At 41.8% G+C, this 25,489-nt stretch overlaps 1 protein-coding gene across 1 annotated transcript in view; it reads right to left on the bottom strand.

Annotated features, from left to right (window-relative positions):
• Positions 1 to 25,489, bottom strand: part of LOC308135094 (receptor-type tyrosine-protein phosphatase N2-like) — a gene marked incomplete at its 5' end in the record, with an annotated part of 199,749 nt that overhangs the window by 18,636 nt on the left and 155,624 nt on the right. Inside the window, 6 exons of the mRNA XM_080502967.1 lie at positions 177 to 343; positions 534 to 653; positions 5,115 to 5,192; positions 10,338 to 10,411; positions 12,563 to 12,710; positions 23,088 to 23,285. Of these exons, the coding sequence (XP_080359093.1) occupies positions 177 to 343; positions 534 to 653; positions 5,115 to 5,192; positions 10,338 to 10,411; positions 12,563 to 12,710; positions 23,088 to 23,285 (785 nt within the window). The remainder of the gene's footprint in view (positions 1 to 176; positions 344 to 533; positions 654 to 5,114; positions 5,193 to 10,337; positions 10,412 to 12,562; positions 12,711 to 23,087; positions 23,286 to 25,489) is intronic.

Here is a 25,489-nt window from a genome sequence, read left to right as displayed (position 1 = left end):
TTGCAGCTTTGTGTGCTTGTTTGGAGAACATAATTGGCAGAATCTTGTAGGGGGGGGGGTGTGAAAACCATGGATGCTAATAAGGGCAATCTTCCTCTCCTGAACAAAACAATTCTTTAGGGGAAACACTGCAAAACAAAGAAGGCGCTAAGCTTAGAGTTTAGTGGGTTCGCTACCTGCGGAAGTCGAGCAGCGTCCGGCTCGTCTCCGGGACGTTCTGGTTGAGCCAGGTCAGGAAGTGGAACTGGGTGACGGTCCGCGTCTCGTTGGTCTGCATGTTCTTCAGGTAGAAGCTACGAACCAGGAAGTCATCGCACCAGATGTGTTCAGACACCAGATTCACCTGCAAGGTAAAGTGAATACTTATTATATTGTACTTGACGCAAGCGAACACGACTGACATGACGCAAGTTCTCAGAACGTTATTCCTCAATGCTGAGCCAAGAATCTAAATCGAGTAACGTAGTCGAGGCAAAACAATCAGAATATCAGAAAAACCATGACGCTCTATCGCTTCTGTTGTGTCATCCTACCTCGTAGATGTGGTACAGGTTGGATCCTTCATCTGGCCAGTAGTGGTAGCACTGCTTCACGCCGCTCTCGACCAGAGGCGTCAGCATGACGATGACCACGCAGCCGTTCTCCCACACCATCTGTAATCCAAACACACAGGCAGGTAAATCACATGAAATTCATAAAGACATGTGGGTAGTAAGTAAATACATTTGATTCTGTATTTCTGACATTTATGGATATTGTTATAACCAACAACAGGTGAAGTAACCCCGCCCCAGTTATCTCTCCATTATAGCATCTGTTAGTAGATGGGGCATATTTGTGGGTATCTATTAAAAGTGGTCCACAAGTGACTGGTCATGGCTCACTGGCTCCCTTGACTTTAACGGATCTGCTGGTAATATATTTGGTGCCTGAACCCCAGTCAAGAATTCAAGTGAAATGATTGATGGATCAGTTTAGAAAACAAGAGCATGGGGCAGACGGTCATACTGTTCCAGCTTGGTCTCAGTCATCTACAACCATGTGAAACAATGACAGGGCCGGAGCATCATGGTCTCGTTCATGCACCGACACTCAGCTGGGATTGGCTCCAGTCTTGGTTGGACAAAGTTTTACAGATGGATGGATAGATAGATGAATGAAACTTGGTGTCTGGTAACAGTAAAGGTGTGGTTCTGCTCATTTTCCTCCAACAAGCCAAAAGGGGGCGATATACATGTACTGGCTTTGACATTTGGAGAGTAGCTGTGGCTCAGTTGGAGAGTGGGTGCTTATCAGGATGCTGTTGGTTCAATCGTCTATGACCATGATACGCAGACACGTAACTCCAAATTACTCCCTACGGATGGGTAGATTGAACACCTCGCATGGCAGCCGCCACCATCGATGTGTTTGTGAACGGATGGATTGTAAAACACTTTGGGAAAGCTAATGCAGTGGAAATGCTCTACATAAGTGAAATTCATTTCATATTGACGACTCGTACTCCACTATCTAAAAATAACAACTATTTTATGCGCTTTATCTATGTGTCACATGATGTTCCTTGAAACCAGACAACTTTATGAAGTTGTCAAGTACCATTCGTAGGAGTGGGAGTCGTATTCTTGAAGTGCTGGAAAGCCTGATTGGAACGAGGGCTCACATGAAGCTGTTAACACCTTCCAGGAACACTGACATGTGTCGTCACTCACCCACATGCTTGGATTTTGGTCCATAATTAGTGCAAATTGTGAGCTAGCCATCAGTTAGGGTGGGAGGAAAGAAAAAACAAAAAAACAAAAAACAAAACTTGAAGACAGCCTTAGTGTTTCAAACTTCGGTGAGAAACTACAAGCAAGTCAAGCGTCGTGAAAAGTAATTGCTGTTGCTGTCGAGGCTTTTCCTTCCCCAACTGGGTCATTCCGCGGCGAAACCAGGAGATGGGTCGTATTTTTCCTGCTGGCAGTCATATTCTCACAGCCGGAGGGTGGGCCTGCTCTGGAGATCCATTCGACCCCGAGCCGAGGTAACAGTCGGCCGTTAATGGAAAGCCATAAAACAACACCGCTCCCACATCATCACGCTAAGATTATCGAGACGGCTGCAGCTGCCTTTCAGACGCCAGCGCCAGCACATCTTTACGAAGATTTAACCGACGATAACGGCAAAGGGTGAGAAATTTTTGACAAATGGTGTTAATTAGCTTCAGCCGACGTTTCCTCTCAGAAAACATAAAAGTTTGTCAAAATGCTAATTTCTAATTCAAATCTGTGTTTATCTGGACGAAGGTTAAGCGCATGCTGGGCTCCTTTCTACAGTTTAATATATCAAGTCCTTGAAGCCTGACACGGAGGATGTCAGCTACGTTGTACCGTGTGTACGGTGAAATAACCTTGGCCGAGCTTTGATTAAGTAGTGATCAGATGTAAGTAATGCTGGTTAAGTCAACCAGGCCACTGCACAACAAGAAGGCCGGATAAAGCCTCAGTGCTCAACCTATCACTGGAAAACCGCCTCACAGTAATTATTAATGAAAGTCATAGAATGAGGAATATTTTGATCGATCAAAAATTCTGACACTTCTGCTTTGTGCAATGTGAACAATATACATGATGTGGCAATTACACTGTATAACCTTTGTGCTAAACACTGTGAAAAGTGTGCAGTTGGATCAGTTGTTCCTGAAACATCCTGAAGATGACGATTTATGTGATTTCAGCTCAGAGACTTTGGTAAAATCTGCCAATGCACATTACTCAGGCTTCTTCTCTATATACTTTTAAATTAAGCCTTCTTAAGCGTTTACCAACATGTAGTATATTTGTTGGGTTTTTCTCTGTTAAAAGCACCTAGAAATTACTGTGTTGTATGTGGTGCTATATAAATAGAGATTAATTGAATTGAATGTAACATAATGATTACATCTGGGAGATGTGGTTGATTATTTTCTAAGTCTATGACCCTGAGTTTAGACGTGTGTGTGATCTGTAATTGGAAAAACCGAACAGAAACAAAACAGATTTTTACACAGACCGTTCTTTAAAAAAAAAAAAAAAATGTTTGTGAAGAAATTTAAGTTAATTTTTGATTAAATCTTCTTGGATAACATATCTTCATTTGAAGCACATTTCAGAAACTGAAAATATACAAATACATTTTGAAATGAAGCATATTCTATGCAATGAGGTAAGGTGACAACAAAGCAACCATAGTAATTACTGTAAACTGTCATCATACATAAATGTACTTCTGAAAATGCATATTGTGATCACAGACAGTCATTTTGAACTTAAATCACTTTTTTTTAATTGCAAAAGCACAGCTAACATGAAATTGTTGGAAAAAATGCTCTTTAAATGCAATTTGACCAAATGAACTACTTAATAACCACAAGTCAGTGTTTGTAAATCATTTGTTTTTTCGCCGCAGTGTTTAAACATGTGCAAGTTTAGCTATGAACACAATGCAAATTCTTTAATCATTAAACTTTAAAAAAAAGCATTTGTTTGCTCCTTGAGAGCAGATAAAATTATGTTCAAGTTTTCCTTCAGAGCAAAGGTTTCATTTGGTAAACAAAAAGTGCACACATCACACAGCACTTCCCACCTCCTCTGCACATTCACTCGAAGCTGAATTGCATTTTTTCCCTCTATTGTATCCAACCTTTATTTCTACGGAGTGGGCTTGTTGAGTTTGCGGGCTGTCGTACAGAAGCGGATTGCGAGCAGCTTGGGAAAATGACAGGAACAAAATATTTTGAGCGTACAATAACCAAGTGTGAAGTGAAGAATCTGATTACAAAAAAAAAATACTACATTACGACAATCTGGGCTTTTAGGCCGTCTGTGTGGAATTTGCATAGTCTTCCTGCATGGGTATGCTTTTATAGATAAATAGTGACTCTTAAAATCTATTGTAGTTATAATTGTGTGTGATCATTTGTTTGAATAAAATGGGGTTTGTTACTCAAATCGAAGATGGAAAAATGTGACAGCCCCTCCCCCAAGCTCATGACATGAAAATGTATTTTCCAGAGAAAGCATCTGGAGACAATAGTGATGATTTATTTCATTTATACATATTTAACTTCACTATGAATGAGAAAATATACAAGACACTTGGGCAATTCTCCACTAATTTAAGGTTTTGTGCATCAATCACTGAAGTTGCTATCAGCCATGACAGTGCCTGGTAGAAACTAAATAGGTATAATTGCTGCTCTCTCATGGGGCAGTCATGGTATGTCATTACGCACATGTTTGTAAAATCTCAGCTCTCCAATCAAGTGAGGGTCCGCCCAACAAGTCGACCCCCGGCCGGGGGTCTGAAGCTCCTCCTCTGCTACACGAGGGAAACTGATTGCTAAAATTGTGTGAAATTACCAATCTCAGGAGTATTTACTTCTGTCAGTCTCCATTGAAAAAAAGATAATGCTGTGAAAGATGTTAGCTTCAACAGATCTCATGGTGTATAGGCATATAGCTGCAGTCCAAGGGTTCCTATTCGCACCTTTCCTTAGGAAAAAAACAACAAAAATCCCCCCCCCCCCCACAAACTGAGACACTATATTTTACATTTCAATCTACTCAAGCCTGAGATTACGTTTTTCTGGCACTGAAACCGGCACGACCACGAGTCCAACAGGGACGGGACTTGTTTGACGAAGGGAGATTTTCTTCCAACAGTCAACACACAGGAACGTGCACACACACACACAAACACACACACGCACACACATGCCAGGAGTGGCCAGAATGACCTATCACTCGCCGCCCCCGACGTCTCACATCCAAACCCAATCCAACACTTGGGACACTGGGAAAAGCGTCTGCAGTCCCATGCATTAACAATGTGTCCCACAGTAGCCTATTGTGTGTAAGTGTGTGTGTGTGTGTGTGTGTGTGTGTGTGTGTGTGTCCAGTGATAGTAAAGACAAGGAGCATTATAGTGAAGGAGAGATTAATAATGACATCCACAGAACAAGCCGGTCTCCTGTGAGGCTTGCTGTACTAATAAAAATTGGCCAAGTCTTGTTTAAGAGAGGAGAGTGTATTGATTTTTGTGTTGAGAGTGTGTGTATATGTCCATGTCCATGTGTGTGTGTGTGTGTTTACCTGCCAGAAATCTGCCACAGTGGAGGGCAGAGGACCTTGAGTGGCGATGTAGGCCGGGTTCCTGGGATCGTGATCCATCTGTGGGGAGAGAAGCGAGAAGAGCTGATGCCAAGCTGCAGAATCCGTCTGCATTGTCCAAAAAAAAAACATCCACGTCCTTCAGCCTGTGTTTGTATTGTCTCACTCAGATTTGTTTTTCTCCTGGCAAACAAGAAGTCAGTTTTTCAAAAGAGTGCTGCAGTTTAAAAAAAAAAAAAAAAAAAATACAAAGAATAATAGTAGGCAAAACAAACCCCAAGAAGAGAGAGAAAGTTCATTCGCAGCCGAGGGGGAAACGACTCACAAGCGTCACCTCGAGTGTTTTATTGTAAGAACGCCTCATTACGTAGGAGTGGAAAACTCTTAGATTGTTGGCCCCGAAGCCCTCGAATACTTAACAAAATACCGAGATTTGGGTACAATTACCTTCTATTCAAGGTCTGTCACTATTGGAGCCAATCTTAAAACTACAACTTTGAGTTTAAGCTTTTTTTTTTTTTTTTTTTTTTTAAACTTAACAAACCTATTTTAGCCTTGACGATCAGGAAACGCTCAGAATGCTGCGGTGCAGTGAGAGAGCATTACGAATGCCTCCGTCAGTTTGCAAAATCCCCTTTTATTCTCCACGGTGGGCTCCAGAATTGCCCTCGGTAGTTTGCTACCAATGTAAACAATGGAATTGAAACATTTCGAGCGAGTGAATGAGGGTTGAATGTCCTCCTCAAGGTTGATTTAAATGTCCCAAGACATGGTATAAGTACTCTAATTCACTTCTATCAAGAGCAAACCGGTGACGGCTTCATTGTAACGCAGAGAAGCCCACACCTCTGCATCAGTTTGCAACTTAAATTAGTTTATCATGTAAGTTTGCCTCTGCAGCGCACACCTTTTTTTATTCTCGGTTGTCAGATTCGCACAAAGAGGCTCCTTTGAAGGAGGAGGTGAGAGGTTGTGCGGTAACTGTCGCAGACTTCTTTCTTAACTTAATGGAAATTACAGAAGGATGGCGGAGGCGTTGAAAGTAAAAGACGGGAGACGAACGTGAGCGGAATTCACAAGGATGTGAGTGACACCTCCTGCCTATTGCCATGCAAATTGTATGGTAAATGTAATAATTTGGCAAGACCAATTTAGCTGGAAGCAATTACAGAGAGAAGACGGACGATTTATTGGGGGGGGGGGGTTCCCGCATGCTAAATGATCTTTAATGGTTCTCTGTTCATTTTCTCCAACGCTGGAACAATAATGCACATCTAATGAACATGACACATAGGAAGCCATTAAAAAATACAAGGTGACATGGCAAATTAAAACACTGCAGATATTATATACCAGGGGTGTCAAACATGAGGCTTGTGGGCCAAAACCAGCCAGCAAGAGGTCCAATCCGGCCAAGGAAATATGAATTTCAAAGAAAACAATGATTTTGGAACAAATTTCTTAAGAGTAGTGGACATAAAATAAGACCCGAGTTGAGATATCAGTGATGCTGCTACAAAAAACAGCAAAGCCAGTCAGGATGACTTTGTGAAAACATGCATGATGCAACCCGTGATAGACGTTTTTTTTTTAGGGGGGGGAATTGCACTGTATTTTGCACCAGAAAGTTCTATTAAAATCGGTTTTATGCTACATTTTCATCATGCATACTCTGCACCACAACAAAGAAGAACTCGAATGTTTGAATTTAAAGGATATTTTAGCTCTGAGTCTGTCCTGTTCAGGTTACAGTTCTCTTAACGTTGTCACATGCCCAAATTCTTCAAATTCAAGGTTAGAGCTTCAGCAATAGAAAAGGGAAAGTATTGAACAATGTCTCATATCATCCAGTGAGGAAGGATCCAGGAAATTAAAAGAGAAAGACGAGGAAAGACAGGTAAGGAGACACAAATTGACACTGAGGGATCGAATAAGACAAGAAAGAGAGCAAAAACAGGAAAAAGGTAGGTTTGAGTCAAAGCACAGTGATAGATAGAGGTGAAAAGGGAAGCAAAAAAAAAGCTAGATGGCGGGGTGGACGAAAATGCGGAGTCACAAATAAAATCAAACGATGAGGATGGAAATAAACGAGGACAGACAGATTGGCTGCAGCCCCTGCTCGCTTGACATCTCTCTTTTTTTGTTCCGTTTCCCCCACGCTCCCTCCTTTTCAATCTCCACCGAGACACGATGCTTCCTGACATCTCCGGGTGTCTCCAGAATTAAACCCCGCCATTAATGACATTGCAAAAAGGACAACTGTCTCCCTCTCTTTCACACACAGTCCTCCTAATGAACAAAAGTGGAGGATGTGACATGTGTAATTATCCCTGTTATTGGCTTTTTGTCTTTTCTTTGAAGGCGAGCAAGGAGTCAGATAATGTGCTGTGGTGCGTGCGTGCGTCCATGTGTGTGTGTGTGTGTGTGTGTGTACAAGATCTGTCTGATGAAGTTTGATGATGAAGCAGAATGTTACTCCAGTCTGACACCTTGATGGCATAGACAGACACAGTGTGTGTGTGTGTGTGTGCTCTTGCATGAGCGTTAATTGCATCTCCAGGTTAAACCGTGCCCTGGCAGCTACATGAATTAGCTCTAATTGCAAGCGGGGGAAATAAAAACAACCTTTGTTCCTCTATAATGAAGCCGAGCCTCCTTTGTCTATGATGTGTGGGTCATTCCATTTTTTGGGGGGGGCATTTTGTCGTTCTTTCAACTTTGTGCTCAAATTTGGTCCAAAAACTTGATCCCTTCTCTTTTCATTAGCGCCTGATGTTGTTCGCAGGTTACACGTCAGACGGTTTGCGCGTTGCAGTCCAGCCACGTCGCGTCTACCGGCAGAAGGAAGCTGATTGGAAACAACATCCCTGAATGCTAACAACTAAAAACAATCACACCGCAGAGACGCTAGAACAATATATTAAGATGGCATGTATTTGATATTAGTATTAGCTTTATTAATGCCAGTTATCTCCAGTGAAGAACAGCTCTGTTTATATTTGACATAATTGACGAACTGTTAAGTGGAGTAGAAACAACTCAACAATCCTGCTTTAACTCCTGTCAGTAACATGAGAGATGCTCGATTTAAGAAGTATGAACACTAGACTGTATACAAGAAAAGCAACTTCCTGTAATTGATCATTTAAGGTCAATTCTATTCTGCACCTGCTGTTCTTCTTATTGTCTGATTTGTGTCTTGGGCCTCATTTCCACGACATTTCACGTGAAAGCGCATCGTTTTAGTGTTTTCTTTTCAGACAACATTTTGAACACAATGTTCTTTTACCTGGAAATGGCAGGAATGGTGAAAACATTGCTATTCCAGGTGACTCTCAACTATATAACTATCCAGTCTCAGGAGAATATGGACTGGGAGGCATGACACTCTCCAGGCAAACATTGTCATTGTCCATCTACTCATGCATGTGCAGAAGAATCATTTTTGGTGCGCAGCAGCACCGTTTCTGCTGTCTACAAGGAGATTTCCGCCTGAGGAGCAGTTTTCACAGGGTTCCATTTGTGAAACTGTACTCAGTGCTGGAGGCACACCATCTGGGACAATAATTTCAACTATTGAAAACGGGTTGACGGCTCTGAAGTGTTAAGACGTCGCGAGGCTGAAGAAAGTACACACAGGATGAAATTATTAGCAGCCGCTGTCTCACATGGAATCCTTAATCAAATTCAGCTGTCAATAAAGGTTGTGACGCGATTTTTAAACTCGGTGTAATCAATTCACGACATGCATCGCAATGATTGTGACTGAGTGGTGTGTGAGTGATTGATTATGTCTTAGGAAGTGTCCTTGTGTGTGTCTGATTAAGTGTGAGGAAACCATAGAGTCTGTTCTGGACTGAAGGACTGTGTGTATGTGTCAGTAAATTGGTTATAAGATGGTTGGTTCAGTAAAAGAGACCTTGAATGTGAGAGGGAGAATACAAAAATGGTCGAAAAACATTTTGGTCAAATGTCCCCCAGCAGTTATATTTTCTGAATACATTTTATTGTAAAAAAACGACCAAAACGTAGCTTTTTTGACCTTCTACAAGTCAAAATACAGCAGTGCTGCTTCAAAAAGCATATTCAATAAAATACTACATAAAATCTTCACGAGTCACCACAACTTCCCGTAACTTGAAATTATTGCACTGCACGTTACAGAGTGAAGAAAATGTGATATTCTATAATATTACCTGTGAACCAGTCAAGAAAAGAAACAAATCCATTGATGAACAACAGATTTTACAATGCTTGTTACTCCACATAATCTTGAGTGTTTTTGAGTAAAAGACTGCACCACCTAAACCTCATTTATTTTCTGTGTTCATATGTGAAATGGAAATGCTATTCCTCATTTTGTTGGTCTTTCATATGTAGTAAATACAAACATGTGGGCTCACCCACATGTTTGTATTGACTGTGGACATTTCTTTGCAAAGATGAGCTCATAAATGTGTGCGTGTGCTTCTTTGGAGTATATTTGTTGGTGTGTTTCTCTCCTTTTTTTAAACATGTGACATTTGACATGGTTGTCTTTTTTTGTTCGTGTATTATTTTCACTCCCTCTCCCTGTCCCTCTCTCTTTTCTCTCTCAGCCAGTTTTTTTTTGGTGTGACGCCCAGATTTGAAATGCATAGCGTTTCTGTTGCTTTTAATGGAATACCACTGTATCTGCCTCGAGGGAAACGTAAACCTACTATTCCAACACTGGTTTCCAAATTGATACACTCACTTACTGAATTCACACGGCTCTTTCTTCCCCTCTCTCTCCTTCCTACGGGCTGTTTTGCTGCTTCAATCTGCGCTGCGCCAAGAGAGAGACCGCCAAGCGCACCAGTAACAGTAAACACAAAGTAGTGTCAAATTAGCATAACCCAAGGTCACAAACAATCATTTCCCCGAGACCCCACAGATCAATTTTATTCTCACAAATGAGGAGCGAGATGCGCATGTCCTTTCCCACACCTTCCCCGAGCGAATACTGGCCCGGGGTGTTTGCCGTGTAACAATCATTAATATTCATTGGGCGGAACGTACACGGAGCGTGAGGCTGCCACGGAGGCTAAGCAAGCGTTGCGTCAAAATTTATATTGGACAACGGTAGGCCGCCTTTGTTTCCGAGGCGCCCGCCGGGGACTGTGGGGAGGCCGGCGTGGCGGCGGTGTCTGAAGCTCGGAGTTAGGATGCAGAGGAGGTACTCACAATCGGGCTGGCATTGATGTAATCAGAGTTGCCTTGGCTGTTCTCCACCTTCAAGGTGATTCTGGAGTGATCATCTGGAACAAAAAAATGAAATATTTCAATAGGTTCGGTCTCAGCGATGCAAGTGTTCAGTGGCCACGCTACATGCATTGTAATGAGCAATCTGCATATCTGTTGAGTGTACAGGACTCGTGCCCTTGATGTAAAGTTAAAGTGGGTGCGTGACCAAAACAACGTATTCTCATCTGGTTTTCCACAGTGTATCTTTTTCTTTTCTTTTCTTTTTTTTTTTTTACCTCTGATTAGAATGGGCTGGCTTACCTGAGAGAATTGATGTTGTTAATAAACTCTGCTCATGCATCTGAATAATGGATCACACTCACTGCTTGTTGTGAAGCAACCTTTAAGAAACTCCCCTCGATGCATAAAAGTTTCTTTATAGATGAGTTCAGAAAGTGTAAGATTATTGATGGATGGATGGATGGATGGATGGATGGATGGATGGGGGAATAGATGCAACTGAAAAATTTTAATTAACCTTGAATTTTGTTCTACACTCATACTATCATCATTTTAATTGGGATGACAATGTTCTCCAATTAAAACACAACTTATTTAAACATTTTCCATCATAACAAGATGACTCGTGTGTTCACTGTATTAGCAGGAAGATCACACGACTGGTGAGCGAAATCAAAACACCAATAGTTCAAACGGCCTCGTAACCAACTAGTCATGCCTGAACCACAGAGTGACCAGTCCTCCTGAAGTCTCCAGTGATAGCAGCAAAACACTTCAGACCGCGCTTTTTTTCCCCTTCTTCTTTTTTTGGAGAAGCCAGTGGTGCTTCAAATAGGAAGCACAATTTATTCCTGAAAAACTGCTTTCCCTGCTGACAACCTGGATTTCATTAAGCTTGAGCCTGTTGTAGAGAATGGGACAGCACTTTTTCAGATGGGCTATTTCCACAGAAGCTTAGAAATTTTAATCATTGATGAGGTCGGTGCAGGAGAGCTTTAATAGGAAACTAATTTACAACCCTTCTGCTCACTGCATCTGCTCCGAGTTTCTTGATAATAGGGGCCTATATGCCCGAGAAAATATGAAGGGTTGTAGAGAGTTGCTGAGAAAAAAAAAGAAGTGGGCAACCATATTTGGAGGACTGACATCAGGAGGCGTGACGGATGAAGTCTGGTTCTGCTCAGCAGTTACAGTTCTCTGTGATCCCTCAAGTGATGAGAATAATGCTGTGATTCTTTTTAATGTCGCCACTTTACACATTTGACCAAACCAAAACTTAAGCAGAAGTACATTGATACTCAAAGGAAGTACAGTCAGGAAACTTTTCCAATACGTTGTCAATAGCGTTTGAAAAGACATCAGACTTGCATCCATCATAAGGATAATTTTCCATCTGTTATTTAAACACTTTGCACATGAATAAACTCAACGATCCAGGCAGAACCTGCCACTGATCAGCGGATGTAATGGCTGAAGCAGAAACCACTGTACTAATTCGGATTTTAACCATTTCTTCAACTTCCCCTGAAACAAAACAGTCCCTTCTTGAGGATGCTTTCAAGGAACCGACAAGGAATCGATGGACTGGTATCTTGAGATTTAGTTTTATCTGGTATTCTACAGTCAAAGCAAGAGCTTGATTTAGAGCTGGAGGTACCGATTGGAATCAATTCCCTCAAAGACATAATTTTTCAGGTTGAAAAGAACAATTGCATTCTGAAACCAAAGGCATATACAACCCAGAGATAAATGAGTGAACAAGCACGTCACGGTAGGAGTAATAGCACATGTGGCCTGATTATTACAGAGAGAAAGGTAAACAGCTCGCACACTAATTATCTTCAAGACTGGGAAACATACCAATTAAAAGGAAAAGACTAAACGTTTCAAAGTAAGGGTGGGAATTTAAACGTTTCCCGAGGGGGCAATATAAAAAAAACTGTAGAAGGCCAAGTTAAACCGAATCCAACTCCATTTGATATTAAAACAAATATATTGTATGTTCAGTATGTTTTCCTATCACGCGTCATGATTGTTTTCGTGAAAAAGAAGAAAAGCTGTTGCATTGCATTCATCATGTGCACTAATTGTCTTTGGATCCATTATTTCTCATCAACCTGATGCATTCTTGGTACGGAAAAATCAAAGGTTGAGGCTTGTTGATGTAATGCCCAGGTCCCTTTTGGATCGATTCGATAACTTACACGCTACGACGGCAGTGGAGCGATTCTTCTTCGCGTTCCCGTCTTTGAGTCCGACGGTGGAAGCGTTGGGCTCCGCCTGGTACGCGCAAAGCGCCTCCCACTCCTTCTCAAGGCGGTCCTTATTCTTCAGGTGATCTTCCATGTAGGACTGAGGGACGAGAGCAAAGCAAGACGAGCAGGTGAGACGGAAGACAGAAAACAAGTGGCACAGATGTATTCTTCTTGGATGGATGGAAGGGGTTCACTTAAACAACATAGGGCTTATCTTATAGTACTTGGCAGGAGTTAAAAAAAAAAAAAAGACCAATCAGATTGGTTCTTCAGGAAAACCCATAGGATTAACTTCTCATGAGAATAAAATTGTTTAAATCAAAAACAATGTACATCCTGTCTTTATCAGAATGTCAAATCAACTAAATATGAAAGCAGCTATCAGAGTCTCCCTTAGCCATATCTGACAACGGTGTGGATTTGTTTTTGAGCAACCTTGAGATTCAGCGGCTTGCGCACACGCACCCAAAAAAAAAAAAAAATGTGGACGGTTCGGTCGTTCTGTAATGGATGAGGGACCCAAACGAGCTGGTGTGGTTCTTTAAATGGCTCCGGTGATGATTTATGGTGGCAGTTACAAATGGGGCTGATCTTAATCAGAATTAGCTTCCAAAAAAAGGCCTAATGGCTTTCTGCTAAAACGAGGGGAGTTTGTTAAAAATGGAAGGCGGCGTGGCCAGACGTCCGGCTGGAGGAAGATAATGAGAAACTGTTCAGCTCAAAGGCATTTTTTTTTTTTTTAATGGCTTTAACATACATGTAAATCACACCGGGACACTTTGGATAGTGCTCTATCCGACACGTGTCACGCCAGCAGACGACCGTCTGGTACATCCTCAACAGGATGCAGACGGTCACAAAAGCTCAAGGCAGGCTCCAAACCGGGGACCTTGTCACTGTGAGGAGGCAGTGCTAACCACTACACCACCAACATACCATACATAATATATGTTTGCTGGAAAGTGAGGCTTTAAATGTTAGCTTTACTCTTTGCTAGCTGCATTATGAAAAACTAAAAGGACAGACGCGCACACACACAAACACACGCACGCACGCACACCCTAGCCTTTCCTTGTAGAATCAGCTCTCTATTATATTTCTCTCTGAGCTGCTAAAAGCAGCAATGATGTAACAGGAGGTCGAAAACTGCGACCCTCCACCTGCACAGAGCCGCTTATCAACAGCGGGAGGTCCGATCCATCAGGAGACACACATCTAAAGCACAAACCACTCATAAAGGCTTTCATAAGGTTACACATAAACACATATACACACACACACGCACACAAACACAACAAAAATCCTCACCCACGCACGCTTGCACATATACACTGCAGAGACATGCGCATGTTCATTCCCGCAGTTTCAGATAAGCCACACATTCACACAGGCAAGCGTTCAAACACATAAATCCTCAAAACACGAGACATATAATCTATATATCAATTGCCTGCAAACAAACATTGGGAAATATGGACCAAAAAATACGCGCACACACCAAGTGTCCAAATCAGATGCCCCCAATAACCCTGTACCTTCGATCCCCCCCCCCCCCCCCCCACCTCTAATGCCAGAGTAATAGGGTTTTGTGGCTGTGTAAAGGGATTATTGCAATCCAATCAGGAGGTGCTGAGATCACCATGTGTCGGCCAAACACTGAATAATCCCCTTACTGCAGGGGGGCTTACCGCTGCCAAAGGTGCTCAATAAAAACCGCGGCGCAATAAGACTGTGCCCCAGTCGCCATTACCGCTCTGACGCACCGCCTAAGCACCTGTAAGAAAAAGGGCGTCAGGGGCGAAAAGAAAAAAAAGGCTGGCTACATGGGAGGTGACGTAATGCAGGTAGCCATTTTGGCTCCACGGAGACACGAGGGAAAAGACAAAGTGGGCGGGAGAGATCGCCACAGGATGCGATTGGTGCACAGGGAGTAGAGTGACCGTCGACCAAATACTGCATTTCAGACCAGTACGACATGGAATTTACAGTATCAGACTTGTTTATCTTGTGGGTTCGAATCCAGACAGGGCCTTTCTGTGTGAAGCTTGCCAATGCTGCCTGTGCATGTGTGAGCTTTTTTTCTTGGTACTTTAGGCCCCGTCTACACGAGAAAACCTTTTTCAAGTGAAAATGCAATACTTTATATTTGGCATGAATCCCAGTCACACGTAATAGCGATCCGACTTCGTCGTCCTGTCTATACGAATGTCCGTGTAGTTGACGTTGTTAACGATTATAGCGTATTGGTCTCTGCACACGTGTGTGATTTCAATGCAAAAGAACAAACAGCACAGAAACACAATGCAAAAATTATGCATTTTCACCTGAAAGGTGAAAATGTGAGATTTTCACCTTATTTTATCTCATAAATCTGAGATAAAATTTGGTGGAGTGATATTTTTGCACCAATGACGGAGTCAGACTACAATGAACTTGAAGACAGAAATGCAGTCATCGCTTTTTGAAGTGAACTCGTGTTCCTACATGCTTTTTCAGGCGGTTATGATTTGGCAGTCGTGTTTTTTTCCATTTACATCTTTGTTGTTGTTCAAATACGACAAAAATATGGCACAAGAAGCTTTAATAAAAGATGTGTGTTGGACATGTGTTAGAGCTTTAGGTGAGCAATCACAAAGAGTCTGCGGCCAAATTTCTTGTTAATTCTTTATTGGGCAAGTGACAATATTTAGTAAATTCATCCTCGCTTGCTGTTTATTCAAAAATAAACCATGTAGAGTCGATGATGACAACAGAACGCTTGGTCACGTACTTTTGTTAAATACTGAGATAGGTGTCCACTTTTGTAGGATTTCAAGAATATGTGGTACCTTGTTTCACCATATGATTCAGGGTATGACCTGATCATTTGTTGTGCATCGTAATTTCTATTTGAAGGCTGGACTTCCTACTGTTTTTTTTTTTTTTTTACATTGGCAGCATTAAAAAAACCAACTGGTGTAACTGTTACACTTTTCCCTTAAGCTTATGCTTAAATTTGTTTCTAATATTAGACTGAAATCAACTCTAAACACATACTTTATTAATTAGTATTTTATTTTGCCCTCCGGCCATTTCTTGTTATCCTTTTTAGAAGGAAATATAACATCCCCCTATAATTTCATTACTATTGGTGCACCAGATTAAAAAACAGTAGGAGGTGTAATATTCAAATTAAATGTTCATTTGAAACAATATAATGATTAAATTGATCATTTATTATCCTCAAATCACAAAAGAGAGAAGTTGCTAAATCTGCAAATAACCTTCAACATCACACTGAGGCTTTAACATCATTACAACATACGGATTTCAATGAGTGCTCTATAGAGATGACATCATCTTGACACATGAGCCTCGCTCTTCCCTGAACGCCTCCTCCTCCGCATTACAGTGATTTAACATCCATTTCCGGAAGCTTATTGTTCCTCCAACCATTTGCCCTGTGACCCATCAGCTCCACACATCACATCGCAGCTGGCATTGACGGCGAGCTCCAAAAACCACAACCACAACAAATTCCCAGCACGGTTAATCTCGATGGAGGCTCCCGCTGCTGCGGTATAATCTATAACACTTACTTGGGCAGCAACAAAAGACAAGATAATGTGCTTTATATATAGAGTCGCCTAATCCTCTTAAGACACAAGCAGAGAGGATGTGGTGGTAGGGGGTAGGTAAAGAGTGAGAGTGAGAGAGTGGTGGGGGGGGGGGGGGTGAGAGGGGTTTGGTCCCAGTCACATGGGACCAAGTAATACATTAACTTAGATAAGATGGTGAAAGCTGTTTCTCCTCAAATTAAAATCAGTGGGTGGATGATGACATGGAATTTGCCAGGGGTTTACGAGAGGCAATTAATTTTTTTTTTTCTTCTCTTTGTAGGGGGGGGGGGGGGGTGTTGAGGTTGGGTGGGATGGGGCGTCAGCCGCCTGCGACGCCTTTCTTTTGAAGCTGGTGATTTGTATTAATCGCTCAACAGTTGCTTCACCCGAGTGTGAGCGAGGTAGGGCGTCCCAGGAAGTGTTTGCTTTTTCCACCCTCGTCTTGCAGTCCATGATGGATTCGTTCTAAAGCTGTTCCGCTTCACTCGCGCACAGGCACACACACACACACACACACACACACACAGTTACCATGAAATGTCTGGACTGTGTCAAGAGGTCCGTTGCCTCGAAACCGCTCTACACCCTATTCAATATTCCAAGGTGAATTTGCAATGAGCTTGACGTTAAGCATCCACATTTTTGGCGAAACCTACGGCTCACTCAGACAAACCTTTCAGAAAATAATGGCAAAAAAAAAAAAAAAAGTAAAAAAAAAAGACTCCTTTTGATAAGACATGACCAGAACTCTTCAAAAAAGACCCGATTCCCTTGAAATGAGATTTTTCACTCTTTAAACTCCACCCAGATCCTTGAAATCAGACCTGAATCATCTCCTTTTGACTCTTTAAATATGGACTGTAGGATTCTACAAACTTGACCCAGACTCTTAATTTGACGAACCTGACATCTTAAGCAGACCGAGACTTCTTTAAACTACACCAGGATTCTGCAATCCGTCTTTAAACTGAACCCAGACTGTCCTTTCTATCGGTCTGTTCTGTGCCGTGAAGCCCGGCACCGCCAGTAGTGTTGATTTCCTCTATTGTCAGTCCCCTGACCAACCCCCAACCTGGAGGGCCAGGTCAGGTCTCTACCCTTTGACCTCTCGAGCAGGGGTGACGCTACCAGGATACAAACATTCCGCCAGAACAGCTCTGGGGGTCACTGACCACTGCAAGGGGGCAATCCTTTCGTAAGTCCTTTCCATATAACACCATTAGTACGAGAAACAGAATTTAATTAAGTAAGTAAAGAGGATTCCTGTTAGAAGAAGAAATACTTGTCTAAAGTACAGATACTCGTAAAATCTATGAAGTGTAATAATTACAAAATACAAAAATTGCATCATCTGGGTTGGTCTTAAGGCTTTATATATCTAACTTTTGAGTATAATCGTAAGTCCAGCGTTAAGGAAAAATATTCAGAATGAGGCAAAGTATATGCAACTTTAAGGCATGACGGTTGGAGCACTCATTCACTTAAGTTCGAAGGAATCTATTTGATATTTTCTTGTATTGCAATTTTAACTATGATGCGCAGGAGAAACATTTTATAATCACAAGGGATTAAAAAAAAATAATAATTTAATCAAAGTCAGGGCAGTAGACCACAGTGGAGTAAATCCCTCATAGGAAATCGTACCCTACAAACCTGAAAACTAGGAAAAAGCTGGACGAGGAAACAGAAAAAGCTATAATATTAAACCGAAAAGAAACATGAAGGGACATGAAAGATGAGAAAAGATATGGTGATGGAGGGTGGAAGCACAAAAACAGTTGTGAAAGAAGTAACATAAAGTGACCTGCAAAACACCAGTAATCTAACAGATGAGAAGACGTGATCCATCAATCCAAACAACCTTTTATTGTATTAAAAAATAATACCTCCAGCACGAGTTCTTTTGGTCCCAACTTTTAAGGTTTATGTGCCCTTCACTTGACTGAGAAAACAATCTGACCTTTGGGCTTCTGAAAGGTTTCTGAAACCTGATGGAAAAATGATTCCTGTTTAAAAAAAATCTTTTTTTTTAACCTGCCCACAATGTGAAAATGTTGACATTTTGAAGATGCATGTTTCCCACATGACAGTTAGCCTTATATAACATCCCCTCTGCTGCCTTGTGAGAGGACGGGGTCAGTTTGATCCAATTGGAGCTGCAGCTTTCCCTGCTGGGTCTGTGGCGCTGTCCAAGGTCCTGAAAGCCCACCATAGCGCCTACATTATTACATTACATTATTAAAACTACACATCACCTTCCCCTCTCCTTTTATGGCCTCTCCTTTCTCAACTGTGATTAATCAGAGGGAAAACATATATACATATAAGTAAAGAGCGCTCAGCTTTCTCCCATTAACTGCAAATCGGCCGTTATAACTTCTTCTGACGTTCTTCAGTGACTTACAAACCACCAGAAACTTCTGTGTCCTTTTTCCATTTAAATCCTGAAGCAGAATTAAAAAAACATGGGCTCAAAGTTAAATATGCCATCAATTCCTCATCTGCATAGAAGGTCTGCTAATAAACCCGGCCCATTCAGCACTGCTGCAATTAAAAGTAGTGCAGTGCTCAGAAAATGGCAATAGTAAGATTGCATTTGAGTTCTTAACATCTGTTCTTTCTATAAAATGTCTCTTTCAAAGATCTTTTATTAATTAAGTGGGTGCAGCAGAGGAAGTTTCCGATTACCTCTCATTGTGCCCATCAGTGGAAGTGATAAAAAAAAGAAGTAGACCTTAAAGAGAATGTTTAAGAGTGTTTTCACACCTGTCAGTGTGGAAGGAAAAGTAAATCGGATACATTGCGGTGAGTTTCCATTCACACCTACTTTTTTCACTGTGGTCCAAAGACAACAACAATGTGACATGTTTCCATGACGACATGTGGAGCACCAAATTTCCATGACGACCGAGTACGTCATGGGGAGCGCCAGGTTTCTTGGGACCAAGTAATACACTAACTGATTGATATTCTTCATGACGACATCAAGAGCATCATGTTACCATGACGACTGAACCAAACAACACGAGCAGCATCTTTTTTTTTTAATGGCGACTGATCATGACATCATTGCAGCGCCATATTTCCCTGACGACCGAGTACGTCAACATGAGGCACGTCATGTTCCCATGACAACTGAGCATGACAACAGGCGGAATCCCAATGTTGCCATGACGACTGAACCAGAAATGAGATGCGTCATTTTCCCATGACAACTGAACTGGACGAAAAGTTGCCTATTAAGAAGGGTTTGGCCAAAATATTATGAGAACTAAATATATTTGCAAATTTTTTATTTAATTTTTTTTTTATGTTTAAAATGTGCAAAAAACAAAGCACTTGGTCTTTGCAGGTACTTCATCATTTAGGCTCTTTAAGTTCCATCATCACCATTTAACCTAATATACCTGCAAATGTGTTCTCTCCAAACCGGGCCCATTTATTTACGTTTGACTTCAGTATCTAAAGGGTGTAGATTTAAGTGTATGAATACACACGTTTCAAAATGTGTATTTTTCGGTGACATTTACAGTCGCATTTCCAATATTTTATACCTCTTGGTGTTGTAATGTCTACTACATTGGCCAAGTCTACCTTACATATGACAGATTGATGGTAAAAGGACTAAAAGTGATTAAAAAGAAAAGTTATTTATATATATATAAAAATGTATGTCCACTGTCCGTACATTACTGAGCCATTAGCCGTTAACAGTTTGATTTAAGCCACACTTTTGGTAAGACATGCTTTAAACACTCATATTTCTCCCTTATTTCATTCTACTCCCCCTACAGCTTCTGCAATGCAGCCACTAACAGAGACTTCTACAGCCCCCTACAAACTCCATAAATACAGAAGCATTATTCCTGACACCTGTTTTAAAAATGATAGTGCCCAGGGAACACTTATATGCTTCAGCTGAGAATGTAAAAACATTAAGACGTTCTGGAGTCAGGAATTCAATAAAATCGTGTGAATTCTCTCTGTGAAATGTTCATTTTTAAGGTCTTTTTTTATTTCTGCACCGAAGAACATATTGCTCACTCATTTCAGTGCAACACAGTGAACACAAATAAAATCAAAGTACCAACAGTTGGGTTTCAGAAACACAGAATATCATGAACCCAAGAGAATAAAATAGAACTTTATAAGAGGATGTGGCCTGTGAATTAATGAGTTTAAGATCAGGAGATAAAAACTAAGTGCCAATTAAATGAGTTTGGTACTTTAGTATTGGTTGATGGTTTATTTGATGCACTGATTCAGGTGCATCTAAAAAACTGAAAATATCAAGAAAAAGTACTTTTTTTTCTACTACACAACTTAAAAGCTTCAGTTTCAAGAATTTAAAAAAATGTTAAAAATTGGAAAAATATTACTTGTCCCATGACCCAAAAAGGTAAGAAATCGTTCAATGTATGTTTAATAAACATGAAATATATCACCATGCCGGTCTGAATTTCTATAAAGGAAAACAAATTGTCTATTGTAATCACATTTTTAAGAATATATAAACATTAAACTGCTAAATACAGAAAAAAATATGAAATATTTATTTTCCACACCACTGGTACATGTAATAAACATGATACAGACATTAATCATGTACGAGTGACCACAAATTGATTACTTCAATAGGGCAGCACAGTTGGGCAGTGGTTTGGTCCGTATGGAGTTTGCATGTTCTTGCATGTCCAAACACATGCTTTTTGCAATCTGAGTGTGTGAATGTCTCTGTCTCTATCTCTCTCTTTCCCATTTTCCCCTGTAAAGGCCTGAGACCCTTCCAAAATGCAACCTGACCAACGGAAGCATGGATCATTTCCATTTGCTGCTGGCGATAGCCTCCTGCTTACGTAATAATGAGCGCTTAAAACTGTGTAATCTCTTTGAAAACACTGTCTAACACGACACAGTTCCCAGTTTCTTGGAGGGGAACTCACAAATTACACCCGTCTCCATGAACCTACACAGAATGACTCATCCCAGATGAACTGCTTTCTCCTCCTGCTCCACTCCATTTGCATATTAGCCTCCATAATTTAACAAACTGCACCACTCGTTCTGACCAGACTGTGGCGTGTGCGTGCACACACACATACACGCACACGCACCGAGCAGACACTCCGTGAGCGACTCTTCACTTCCTCCCTCTCATCTCTGCCGCCTCCGCCTCCGCGGCCTCGTCTCTCCCCGAGACGAGGCGAACGCACCTGGAGAAGTTCAGACCCCGCTGTCACAATCTCAGATCTATTTTCGTCCGCGTGTGACCTCGCCGCTTCGAATCCGCACTACGCTGCGCCAAAGCGGCGTTTCGGCTCGTCTGTGCGCCGGTGTTAAAAACAACACAACGTGAATTTTCTCTCTTTCTCTGGGTGCAAATCCCTGGGGTAATTAGTATCTTTGAACCTATTGAACACGTCAAAAAGCCCGCTCTGTCACAACTCCCTGCCAGCTTTATAATGCACAGAGAGAGGGAGAGAGAGAGAGGGAGAGAGGGAGAGAGAGAGAGAGAGAGAGATTTGTAGGCGGGCTGGGGGAGTTGGGATGAAGAGGTGGTAACGCTGAAGGTGGTGGGCTGTTGAAGAGAGCAGCCATATATCGCAATTACGAAGGCGCTACACGGCAAGCGGGCGAGGTTCAATAGAGAGTCTCATCTGCTGGATAGAAGAGGCTAAGAAGCCTGCTTATAGAAACTGTGGGTGTAATGAGATGTATTCAAACAAAAAGAAAAAAAAAGGGAGAGAGATGAGAGAGACACTGAAATGAGAAGTGTGCGTTTGTGTGTGTGTGTGTGTGTGGGGGGTGGGGGGATTAACAGTTTACACAAAAACACAGGGAAGGGCGCAGGGTAGTTTGCAAAGAGCTAATTGGTTGAAAGGATGTAACCTGCAAGTGATAAAACAGTGGAAATCTCTCGTAGCTAATTGGACAGAGGCACAACCGACCACATTACTTTTCAATTGTAACATTATGAGTGAAGCAACATTTGCAAACATTGTTGTTGTACCCGTCGTGATGTCATTTTTCTATTTGATTCAAAAGCTGCAGAAAGCGTTTAGTGTTTTAGGGGCAATCTACTAAAGGAAGTGAGATTAATATCTGATTTGTTTGAATTCTTATTACTTTGGCTTGCAGTCATTTGTATGTACACTAAAAGCTATCAAGGCATTTTACATCACGACCAAAGACTTCCTCTTAAACTGTTATCTATTTGCCATTATTCCACAAAGTCTGAGTAAGTGGAAAGTCATATGGTGGAAATTGGGACGCTGCTATCAGTAACAGAAAAGATTGAAATCTGCATACAAACACAAACACCAAAAACAGGGATCTTCCCCAAAATATCCCAGTGCAAATCAAGAGCCAATTCAAGGTGCTAAAAGTCCCACCAAAACAAACTCGCAGCGTTTTGCACCGTCGACTTGTTTTTAACCTTCCCTCTGCAATCAGGATTCAAACCCAAGTCCCCCAAACTCAAGAGTCAAGATCTGGTCTTCCTCCAAAGGGGATCGTAAAGAATTCCTCCCGCTTATATCAGATTCATCAAGACTTCTATTCAAAATGGATCATTGCCGACAGAAATGACACGGTAAAATGATCTGCTGTGTATTATTCTCAGAAAATGTAATCCTACACTACGATGTCGGACCTTCATTCTTGAATTTTTAATGCGTTCCTCACATCCACTGATCAAAGCTTCAACTACAAGACACCCACTCCAACTGAGTGGGACAATAGCACCTTGTAAGCTGACGTGAATCTCCTTCTGGGAACTTTTCGGCTGACTCTCGGTGTTTAGGAACTTCTGGAGGTCGGGGCCTCACAAACAAGCTCAAGCTCTCACTGCGGCACCGGCTCGACCGTCAACTCACCAGGATCATGTGGCCGGTGGAGATGTCCATGTTGGAGTGGGCGGGCTCTTCGCTCCAGGACGAGACGCTGCTGCGCGCCGAGGGGCTGACGGCCTGGCCGCCGTCGCTGAACTGGGACGACACGCTGTTGATCCGGGAGGAGATGGGCTCCGGACGCTCGGTCGGGGGCTTGACAGCCATGCGCTGCCTGCAGAGCTCCTAAGAGAGGGAGTGAGGGAAGGAGGGAGGGAGGGAGGGAGGGAGGGAGGGAGGATCAGTCCGTGTCGCCACGAAGCTCCGGTGGATCTCACAGCAGCTGGTCTGATAATATTCACCCCTTCATGCGCAATAAAAACACTAACTATGGATGTGTTTGTGCGAAAATACCAATGTTTTAAAACATTTTTTATCTTTGCCGTGCTTTCTCAGTGCCCTTCATATTCAACACTGCTGCCTTGCTTTATACCATGTAACCTGCAGAGAAAATTAAAGACAAAACCCCGACGGTCGGGGAGCAAAGTGCAACGGAAACACAGTGTTTTTATAGATAGACTTGTCTCTGTTAGAAATGCCTCAGGGGAGCTTCATTCCACTTTGATGAGCGGTGGTTAAAAGCTCCGCTGTTTCCTCTTTCTCACCGGCATTTGGTCATTCGCTCTGGCTGAGAGCATCTTCTCCCTATAATCAGCCTCTGATTAACACTGGTGTCACTTCCGTGTTGAGATGTTCCCGCTGACGAGTTTCTTTATTGACTGAACGAAAGTTTTAATTTGGACGAGACGAGAAGAATAAAACTTTTTCAATTCTGCACTCGACACACTCCTTTAACTCGGTTGGAAGCCTTGAAAGACCTGGAAAGATTACGGCGTTTTAAGGTAAATTATATGAAATTGCACGTATATTGTTTTGGAAACGCGAAACGTTTCTGGAACGGAATGCAAAGACGATGCGTTTTCACCTGAGACATTGTTTTAGTGCCCACGATCATTGTTAAAATTGTATTACATACCCGCCAAGAGACAGCCACCTTCATGTAAATCGGGTGTGATCTGACCAAAGATGAACTGAAATATATAATCACGGCTACTCAGTCCAAAGAAGCTTCTTTGATGCCTACAGGCGAAAGCACCACCCGTTTTACAGTCGGTTCAAAGTCAGTATATTTGTCATTACCCGCTGAGAAACTGCGTCTCGTCAACTAACTTATTTGTGGTTGTTTTGAATATCCTCCCTCTGTTCGAGCATGTTCAAAAACCGGAAAACATGAAAGGGGCCAATGTGAGTTTAACAAGCGAGGGAGGATTCAGGCAACACAAAATGGGATTTGTTATCAAAACTGAGCTCATTAATGTGTTCTGACCTTCATTAAAATGTTTCACAGGCAGCTTCTTTTGTCTGTGACCATCAAAATCACACAGTCTGAGGCTGATACACTCCTGCTGCTTGGTTTTTACACACCTGTGCATTAATGGTGAATACATTTGTGTGACACCAAGGCAGTAAGTTGGGAAGCGTCGAAATACCGGAAAGTTTCAGGGACATTTGAAAAGCGCATGCATGCCAAGCAAGCTTTCTTTCAACGGTACAATAAGTGAGAATACAAATATTGGTGAAATGTACAAGCAAAAGTTCCTTACAAATTATTCCAGTCGGTCTCTCAGCAGCAAACACAATATCTTCATTCATACGCCCGAGCAAACTGTCATTTTCTGTCTGGCGGCGACGTGACCGAACTGAAATATCAACACCGAGGCGAACTTTTTCACTCCGCCTTCCTCGACTCACAACTCCCAGCAGGAACCGCAGTCAGCTGAGAGGAAGACTGCACTGAGAGGAAGACTGCACTGATACCAGACGTCTGTGACAACGTGACCCCGATGAGCTCACTGAGATTTCTGATTCGTTTTCATGACGGAGACAGACTGCTTAAACGCTTAGCCTGTGAAGGCACCCTGACATTTTTTTTTTTACACATTTGTCAGAGAAGGGACCTAATTTTCCACTATTATTTGATCAAAAACACTCAAACATCTCAATAGAGTTCCGCACGTTTATCCTAAGCTAGTGCTTGAAAAATCAGGTTTGTGGATATTTGACTTGAGATTATTGAACGATTTTAACTGAAAGGATACAATTTGGTATATTTGATCCATTTTGCAGAAAATCAACTGGAAGTTACACAAAATGTTTACATCGGTTACATTTAATACTTTAAATATGCACCAATAAGAGTTCAAATGTGTCATTCAACCCTATAAAATTGGTTTATTTGCTTACTTTTTGTAATTTTTGTGTTCAATATAAGAAGATTTTGTTTAATGATGCAATTGAAAAACTTTTATCTAACATCACTGCTTTTGTATGAGACAGTAACAACATGCTACATGTCATACATTATGTAATGCAGCTGTGTTACTATTTCA

This window comes from Blennius ocellaris (assembly GCF_963422515.1).
Source record: "Blennius ocellaris genome assembly, chromosome: 10".
Taxonomy (NCBI): Eukaryota; Metazoa; Chordata; class Actinopteri; order Blenniiformes; family Blenniidae; genus Blennius; species Blennius ocellaris.
This window is presented reverse-complemented; position numbering and strand designations above follow the sequence as displayed.